This window comes from Daktulosphaira vitifoliae, unplaced genomic scaffold (assembly GCF_025091365.1).
Source record: "Daktulosphaira vitifoliae isolate Bord-2020 unplaced genomic scaffold, ASM2509136v1 Scaffold_5, whole genome shotgun sequence".
Lineage (NCBI taxonomy): Eukaryota > Metazoa > Arthropoda > Insecta > Hemiptera > Phylloxeridae > Daktulosphaira > Daktulosphaira vitifoliae.
This window is the reverse complement of record NW_026099576.1, coordinates 22,640,767-22,651,376: the sequence shown is the minus strand read 5'-3', so window position 1 is coordinate 22,651,376 and position 10,610 is coordinate 22,640,767. Positions and strand designations below refer to the sequence as shown.

At 25.6% G+C, this 10,610-nt stretch overlaps 1 protein-coding gene across 1 annotated transcript in view; it reads right to left on the bottom strand.

Moving 5' to 3' along the window:
- Positions 1-5,828: 5,828 nt before the first annotated feature.
- Positions 5,829-10,610, bottom strand: part of LOC126906931 (neuropeptide Y receptor type 5-like) — a 42,104-nt gene continuing 37,322 nt past the window's right edge. The window contains exon 4 of the mRNA XM_050687880.1: positions 5,829-9,672. Within this exon, the coding sequence (XP_050543837.1) occupies positions 9,143-9,672 (530 nt within the window). The 3' untranslated portion in view covers positions 5,829-9,142. The remainder of the gene's footprint in view (positions 9,673-10,610) is intronic.

The following is a 10,610-nucleotide window of genomic DNA, read 5'->3' as shown; positions in this document are numbered from 1 at the left end:
AATAAAAGGAGTTTTAAAAATTTCATGAGTCAGGCAAATATCTCTGATAAACTCCTAAATTCTTTAACCGACATAGGTCCCAATGTAATTGAATTCAATGCAGATTATGTTATACAAGGAATGTTTAAACTACAAATATTACTTTAGATTTTAAGAAAATTTTATGAGTATAATTGAATCACTAATTGGAATAATGGCCCGAATCAGATTTTTAGCACAATACGTTTTTTCTTATGATGGATACTATAAAGATCTACGATTTAACTTACTATAAATTAGTTTTAAAACTAGTGTAAGATCATGTATTACTCTGTTCATACCACTTATATCATACATGTTGTGTTTTCATTTACCCAATTCGTTAAATATATTTTTTAATACAGAAGGAGATACTGATATGACAATTCTATTTGTCTGTAGCTTGAAGCTACTGATGTTGAACTAACTACGCAGTTGTGATTGAGTGGTTGTAGGTATAGTTTTTAGGTATAGTCACTTCCGTTTTAATCATTTAATTACATAATCAATAGCTCAACTTAATCTTAACAACTACATACTTATCGCCAACAAACAGCGCTTCACTTGGATATACCTACTAATCAACTGTGCTAGCATTCAGGTCAGATGTACATTACACATAGCTTATATTTAATAAATATTTAAAATACAACTTTACTTTGTTGTTGACATAAAACAATATTTTGATTTCATTATATCATTTCTCACTAGTAATTAGCGATACAATTGTCTGTCTTGATTTTGACCAAGATCTCAGAATATATACTGCACCCAACACTAGTTGAATAAAAATATAATTTATTACACACAATTATAGTGTTTTGTTATTTAATATAAATTAATCTTTAAAAGTTAAGTACAGTTTGGATCAAGTATAGTGAAGTTGTGGCAATTTTTTAAATTAATATTGATTGATATCTAATAGTGATTTTAAAGCTATTTATGACATGTTTTAAAACGTTTCGATAAATATTTGAAACACATTAAAAAAAATGATCAAATACATAAACGATTACATGATCGACTTTAGAAACCGATTACATATAAAAGTTAAGTTAGAGAATGTCATTTTATTTTCAAACATATATCACATTGAAGAACCTTTAATCTGAAATAATTTAGAATGATGCAAGTATTCCGTTATACAAAAAACAACAAGATCAGCCATTTTTATCAAAAATTGTATGATTTTTAGCTTTAATATCCGAAAATTCTTAGACAATCGAAATTTCAGGTAGTTTTTCTTTTTCCAGCTTAAAGTTTACTGTTTCAGTGTTAGCTTGACAAGGTTTAAAGAACTGAAGCTTTTGAAACATTATACAAAATTTAGAAGAAAAAAATGTTGATATAAATTTTAAAGTGCCATAGTAATTTAGTTATTGATTTGATGTTACCGACAAGGCATATGTTTCAAGTATTATCAATTAAACGTTCTGAATAATCCGTTCAGTTTTTTAATTATTTTAATATAAAGTGAAATTAAAAAATATTAACATAGATTGTATTTTAACAACTGCACTATTTTGAAATATTTTATTATGTTAAAGGATTGATAGTAATATTTTTTTAAAAATGATGACGCTGATAGTTTGATCATTTTGTTATATTTGACACGTATCGTTGAGCAAAATCGGTCTAGTAGGAGCAGAGTAATTGTGCATAATCTCAACTACGCTTTGAAGCTAAATAAAAAAAAATATTTTGATAAAGGTCCACATTTAAATTATTACTAGGGTTCAGCTATTATAAATAAAAATATATAATATAAATTAAATTAACCCATTTAGCGGCAATAAAAATTATAAATGATTAATTTAAAAGCAAAAAAAAAAATTGAATGGTTTTTGTCTCCTAATAAAAAGAAAATTGAATTGGTCCTATTTAGTGATTCAATTAAAAATAAATAATATCCAAAAACAATAAAGACAATGAATAGGAAAATATTTGGATAATACAATATTATCCAAATATTTTCTATAATTTAGTAATATAAAACATATAGCAGATATAAAGGTCAGAATTATTTTGAAAATACCTTTATTGTAAATAATAAAACTGAAGATGGATAACCATTTTATGAAGTACAAAGTTTGATCAAGTAAATGATTCATCTTAACACTGAAAGATTTATATGAAATATGTTATATAAAAAAACGAGCCATAAAAAATGTTATATATATAAGATTTTTAGACTCTTAATATTTATATAATAACACAATTATCTTATTTTTAGCTAAAAGAAAATTTTGTACAAAATTTCTTAATATGAAACACTTGTTAAAAGTACATTATACAGGACAATAAATAAAATAGATGAAACCTATTTTTAAAATCCATTAATATTCTTTACGAGTTTTGGATAATAATGAAACTTTTATTAAGCTTATTTTTCAAACTTTGTATTAAAATAGGAAATTATCTTGCAACCCACACTCATTCGTCGGCTTGCATTAGAAAAAACCAAATATTTTTATTAGATATTTGTATTAAAATTAAAAAAGGATATTTTTTATTATATAATAATTATGTATTTAGTAAGAATTTTTTCAGAATTTGATTATTAGATTAAGTGTAATTTTTTAAGTGAATTTTTAACAATCAATATTTAAAAGTACATAAAGTATAAAATAGAAATATTTTTTCTACGTGTTTTTTAATGTTTTACTCATACTTTGTTTAATATTTTATAAATATAATTCGAATATGTCACATTATTTAAAACTGATAATATTTTTTAATGTAACGGTTTATAACTCTGTTACCAACTAAATTCTCATTAGATATTTCTCCAATCATATAAAAATTAAATAAGTAAATTTATTTATAAAACACCTTTTGTGTCATTTTTTTTTTTTCAATTTTGATCATTGTAATCGTAGTGTTTTAATTTTTTAGCTGTTGGTAAAATTGTATACAAGAACTTTCGAAGATATCACAAACGTTGTTGAAGAATTATTTGATATATTATGTTTTAATTTGAACAATGATGTGCAATATCTTGTGAACTGCCAATGTATTTTGACAAATTTAGAATCACTACCATCATAAATTATACCAAAATATGTGAAATGTTGTAGAGTGATATATGAGTAATTGAAGGCAAACTGCGCAATTTGTAACAAATGTTGCTTGTAGAGTGTTTATAAAGAGAAATGACAGCTGTACAACCGCTACTATAGGTCGCTAAGTCAGAACCAATTAAAGAGAAACTCGAAATAAGCACAAATGTCTAATGTGGTAAGTTAATGCCCAGTGTGGTTTTATACACCCTTCAAAAATTTTAGCAAAAAAGATTGTTGTTTTTATTTTTATCCTGACTTTATTGAATAATTTAAACTAAAAAACGCAGAATATTCTTTTTGAAAAACATCTATCACAGTTAATTACTGAAAACAAAATTTCCTTTGTTTAGGTTATACAGACATCTTAGTTTGCAAAATAGCTTAATTTAAATCTTATTTTTTTACTTCATAAGACCATTATCTAGTTACTCTCGTCTTTCTTTATTAACACAATACAAAAAGATAAATTGAAATTCATATTATATTACACCATAAAGTATAAATTAAATACAAGTGTTTCTGGTTTGGGTGGGTTGGGATTAGTAGTATATTTAAAAAAGTTAATCTTCTATTTTTAAAGGACACAGTGATTCATTGTTACTTTTAATAAATAAGTTTTAAAATTATATATTTCTGTATCTATAGTACCTTGAATTTATAAATTTGTTTAAAAATAAATAAAAAAAAAAAAAGTAAAATAAAAAGATGTGCGTGGAAGACAATGTCATTTATTCAATGAGTATTAAATGCTATTAAATGATATTCAAAAATTGTTTCTAAATGATACTTGAGAGCAGGTTATTCTAATAATAATATATTACTTCATTATTTTAAGAAAAAATAAATAATAATTGGAAATATTGTTAGGATCTAATATTACAGGTTCAATTGTTATTATTTAATTAATATATGAGTACAAAAATGTTTATACTTAAAATTCGAGTTTAAAATCTTATATGTACGTATACTAGTAAGTATTTATTTTTAATACTTTTAATATTATTTATGAATTTTGATATTGCTGTTTCTGGTCCTTATAATAATGTCAGTTTGTCTTATGAATATTCTATGTTCTTATGATACCTTTATTATGATTACTATTGTGTTCTTGACAGGATATTATTATAATATAATTTAGTGTAATGCACAGATGTTTCAAAGTGCCATTTAACTCTCCTTAAGTAAGCTTAAATAGCCAAAGCTCATTGGAAATTATTAATATTTTGCCCCAACCATAAATAATCATAATTAATTGTATAGAAACTCTGACGTACCCATAATTAATTAACTATTGTAATCATGTTTAGAAAAATGTTCGATTTATAGAAAAAAAATGTAGAAAATTTGTTTTATTACAATATTTTTTTGGTTAAAATTAGCTATTTAACTAAATAAGTTAAATTATTTTTTTACACGGAACTTTAAATTTCAAGGGTAACACGCAAAGTTTGTATGAAAAGAGCTGTCAAATTATCAACTTACATTTTCAATACTTTTTCAAAGTCACATTAATCTTTTTGTCTTTTCGTATTTTATTTTATAATAAAAAATAAAATTGAGCTTTTAAGTAAAAGTGGTGGTTCGGTAAATACATTTTATTGCATACACGCTGACATTTACTATGTATACTTTGTATTTATGTAAATCTTTTGTTCAGTATAAAAAATATTCGATTATTTTGGAGGAAAAATTTTTGTTCATATTTCCTTTCTCGTACGTATGAAAACATAAAATATATTTTGTATAAAATAATTCCATGTACTGAACGTTACAAAAACTAATATAAAATTTAGTTTTATTTACTTTAAATGACTTGCCTGTAAAATAATAAACTGTCTTTAATATTTGCTGAGGTTAAGTTCTAAAATAAGCTCATTTGAATTATGATCAGAGTTCAAGGAACCCACAAGTAATATGAAATTCGTTAGACTTCGTTAAGGTTATAATTGAGTTATATTTTTTATGATTGATGCTACTCTTACCGGAAGTATCTCAAACAAATATTATACGTTCATAATGTAATATTTTTGATCTTCACGTTAATTTATCAATAATTTATAAGCTATAAGTATTCCATTAAAAATTGTAAACATAATTTTATTTTACGATACGATACGAATCAGATACGAGCTTTGAAGTTATGTTACTTTTTAGTTAAAGCTAGGATTAATACACTGACGCACACGAAGATAAACTCAATTGCTTATAATAATATTAAATTAGACAGCTGATGTTCAGTCTAATGATAAGATTACTGTTGAAGTCGTGTCAGATATTTGAATTTCATTTATTGTAGGCGTTATAAGCGTAGGATGTTATTTAACATGGATTTTTATAATACATGATACACTTGTTATTTTTTGTATAGCTTTTTTTTTATTTCAAATTATAACTGTATTTATTATTTAATTCAAATTGATACGAATATTAAAATTGTATCATAAAATTACTTTATTTTAATTAAATTATGAATTTTTGTTTTTATAAATGACGAGCTGAAAAGTGAAGCCACTTTTTCAATTAATTTCCTTAGATACTCGAAATACCAAATTATGTTTTTGAACAGTCTTGCATAGTGTAGATTTTTAATAATATGATTAGTTGTTACCTTTTGTGATACTATACTTTTTTGTAGATTATCAAATAGAAATTAAATTTTCCACTAAAATATACCTTGGAATAAATTATAAAGTATTCTGAAATGTTTGGAATATAAACGATTTTTACTGAGACAAGAGAAAATTAATGACAGGAAAATAAATTAACACAACGTAGGACAAATTAGACCAACTATATTATGTACTTGGTCATTTATCACATTCATTTAAGCACAATTTCTTATTCACTTTCTATTTCAGTACTTTTCTTATTTCTGTTCATATTTTTAATCTAATATAGAATGGATTATAAATAAAATGTAATTTAAGCTTAACACGCCTAGTAAACATGACACTGTTAATAATATAAACGAATCATTTAGATTGCCGTCTAAATTAATAACTTGACTTATTTACAATAAAAAAATAAAATAAAAAACAGAATTATTTGTACAAATAACAAATGTAATAACATTTTCGTTTTTCACCAATCATAAATACTCAGTAGTTAAACAAAAATGGTCTCAATATTAATACTCAATTATTTTCTACAGATTTAAACTCTTTCCTAGTATTTTACAGAATTAATTTTATAATTTTTACTTTGTTCATTGCACACATAAGATGACCCATTTATCACAACTCATTATCCTCACAAAAAATGTCATTATAAAAAAACAATATATTTTTTAATATTGCAATAATATTAATTATTTAATATTATTATAATATTGAATATTTAATTTGGGAGAAATTGAGTAGTTATGATAAATAGATCACCCTGTAATTGTTTATAATTTATCAATTTAGGTCTAAAAGTTTGGTTGAGGGCATATTTCTAAAATTATAATGTAGTTTCGTATAGTTTAAGAACTAAAATCAAATAATTAATAAGCTATTTTAAATGCTACAATACTGCAGTAAGTTTTCAAGAATAACTATAATAATTTTTATGATTATTATGTAACGATAAAAAATATAATTATAATAACCAAGACTTTAAAACGTTATTTTACAAAAATTAAATATTATTAAATTATTCAATAAGATATATTAATTATTAATCTTATAATTTTATATAATATGACACTGTTTTTTAATAATCTATTAGCTTAGGTATTTTTAGAATAGTTTTTAATAAAGTTATAGCTTCTGAAACAAAACAAAATTATTGATTCAAGACACATAGTTCAATACATAATAAATAAAAAAATATATTGAAAATAAATAATATTCTTTGAAATATATTAAAAACCTAAAATTCGTAAATATAAAAAATATGTCTACAGTAATTAAGTAGTAGAAATTGTTGAATAGAATTAATATTTGAAAAAGAAATTTCATAATTTTCCGTCACAAACAGCCAAAGGTCAGCTTAAAATAAATAATAATAAAAGCAATTCGTTTTATTGAAAGCCTAATGAAAAAATTATTACCTTGTCATCATTTAACATTATATAAGATGTTCAGTAAGTAAGAAAATGGGCTTTTTATTACTCTTATTATTTGTAACAATTGACCTGTTTCCTTACTTACTGAACACCTTGTATAGGATTATAAAGTATAGTATAATAAAGTAAAAAAAGGTATTTTATAAGTATATAAAGTCATACTTAATTTGGTAAAAATCAATAATGACATTTTGATTTAGTTTTAATAATAAAACACTCTTGAAATGGAGATAAAAACATGATTGTAATATGGTCCCAAGATTGTCCGTTTCCCTTAATTCCAATATATTATTGCTCTTGGATTGAGAGCTGTACAAATTATAAATTAACAGGTATTGTATAATCGCAACAAAATGTCTAAGTACGTATTGATCTCTAGACGTCTTTAGCCGTATTTAATTATATAATATCTACGTAATGTACACTTTATGTCAACTATTACAATGAGATATAATTATTTATCATCTATTTAATTAATTAAGAAATTACACATGGAATTGCTGAATGTAAGTACTTAATAACTAAATTATTTACAGATTCGACAACATTATTTTTAAACAAAAACTACAGTCAAAGTATTTATCGCTATTCAGTCAAAATACAAACAATAATATTGTCGAGAGGACTATAAATTATTCTAATCGCGTGTATCGTAAAAAATAAAGTTGTTGTTCAAAAAGGAAAATGTAATATTGTTTACGAATATATTTTATTTCGTTTAATAAAATAACAGTGTGCTTGACGTTTCGGTTGAATACCTGTTGGCATAATTTTGAATTATTGATTAAAATTGTTTTTTAATTTATTAGAAAAATAACAACGAACCCCCCAAAAAATGTTTTTATAAATAAATCTTAAAAAGTTTGAAAATCGTGATTTATCAGTAAAAATATAGTCTGTTCAGTAAATAAGAAAACGGGTTTCATTGTTTGTAACAATTAACCTGTTTCCTTATTTACTGAACACTCTATATAATAAATAATGGCATTAAGTAATGACACAACGGATTTTTTGACTACTTGTTTAAAAACCAATAGGTAAATGTATATTTTTTTTTAATGACTAAGGATAAATATGGGTTACTTACATTTTAAAAACCGATATTATTGATAACCTTCTGAGAGTCTAAGATGAAGTAACGTTGGCTTTAACTTTTGTATCTCGATATTTCCAAATACAATATAAATAAATATATAATACTCGTGAAACGAGAAATTCGACCTCCTTACTATTCTAAAATGGTATTTTCAAAGGATTTACTTTAACAATTTTTAATACATTAAAGAAAAAAAATTATTTGTCAGAAAGGCGTAAAAAACGCATGCTTGCGTACTGAGTTCCAAGACTTCAAAAACTTGAACAGTGTAAATATACATATTTCTAAAAATAATGTAATAAATACGCATTTATTTTGTCGATTCATTTCTAAGGGTCACTTTAATTGTATTTTATTGGGACTTTTCTATGGGATTTGTTTAGAAGAACCCCAAAATTAATGAAATCGAAATAAAATTATCTATTTCAAATGATCACTATTCTTGTATAAATGATGTAAAACTTGAAAGGTATTATTTTGAAGAAGAATAAAACAAACGGTTCTAAAATAAAATTAATGATTCAAATTTTCCTTATTAATAGTCTTTTTTGAAACAAAAGCACAATTAATAAATTGTTACGTTAATTAATTATTGGAAATGTGCTCCGGTTTTGTGTTTAAATCGTTATCTATTAATTTATGTAAAAATTTCATAACGCAAACTAGATTTACTTTGAAATGAAAAACGAGGGGCCTGAGTTAGTTCTACTAGGTGAGTATTAATCCGTAGTCCTTTCGACAATAAAGTTCACATTAGTTGGATGAAAAATAACCAATTTAGCCTTACCACACGTACCGAATTCGGTACAAATATTTATTACTGTACATAAGTCTATATGTAAGCGCGGCAGACACCAATGGTCTGTTTATACAAACCGACTAGATCAAACATGTATAAACTTGTGATTAACGTGGGGCTCACACGTTTTCCACGCGGCCCATGCTGGTGGGCGGCTGCGACCTGGACGTAACAGTTGTCAAGGTGGTTAGGTAACTGGTGCTGAACCGACGGTCGCTTTTGACCACTATCGACAGACCGGTAGTCTCGGCGTCGTGCTGATGTCGACGACACGGTACTTCGGACCCGGGCCCGGGTCGCCTGTCATTGGGACCGCGGTAGTCGGTGGCTACGGAAGGATGCCGCTTGCGCCTCGGAGGAGGCTTGCGGTCTCCACAATACCACATTTGCCGGCATATGCCCGAGATGTCTCTGCGGAAGTTGGTGTTAAGCCAACCGTACAGCAGAGGGTTCGTGCAAGTGGTCGACATGGCCAGCAGGTGGACGATTGCAAACACCGTGTAGAGCACATCGGGCGACTTGATCAAGTGTGGTTGGAACTCCACGAGAAGCGTGAACACGGTAAGCGGCAACCAACTCAATGCAAACACAACGGCGATCGATGTCAGTATCCACATGGTCCTTTTGTTCCTACTCAGCTCTCTGCGAACTGTAAAAAATATGAAATGCCACGTTTTAAATCATGAAAGCTACGAAACAATAATAAAATGGGTTTGGACGGAAAAGATTATGGCTTTCTTTTGAGTAACGCTCGGGGGATATAAAATATTTCTTAAGAAAATTTTTTACTTATCGGTGTACGTTTATGACGTCGAGAGAAACTTTTGTGCATTCTGAAGCTCAACAAATAAGTTCATGAATATTACAACCGAATTTTTTTGGGAGTTTGGAAAGTTTGTCTTGTTTGTGATTAAAAAAAAATAATAAATCTTAGTTTGTAGGCTTAAAAATAAATTATTTAAAATATTACCGACATTAAACTATAGTTTTTTGTGCGTCACAAAATGTTTATCTGTTTAAAATGTTTATTACTATTATTTTCTATCATAATAGAAGTAATTAACAATCCATTAAGTTAATTTTTTTTATTAGTTTATCAATAGAATTTTTTACATGTTCACAATATTACTGCAAATATATCAGAAAATAAAAAATTTAAAAACTTTTTAATAAAAAACGTTTATTAAATTAAAAAATATTAATTAATTAACTTGCGTTGTAGTTTTTAGTCTTATTTTAAATTGAAGACATGTTTAGTTTTCCGATGTTTTTCAAATAATCAATTGATTACAATGTCAATGAACTTAGAGCTTACACTTTATTTTGGAAGATCGAAAAAGCCTTTTCAGATGTAATCGTTTCGAGTCAAATAAATTTTTTAAAGTGCAAAGATTGTATTCCTGCTAAAATAAATTGAAATGGTTGTAAATTAGTTATTGTATAACTTTTCCATAGTGCCTTCAAATAACGAAAACTAGGAAACTTATTCATACTAAAAAGTTATGAAAAGTGACATTGTTTCGTTGACCTTATTGAGTTTTTTATTAGTACTCGTTGAAATTATGTAGGGCACAAAAATTTAGCGAT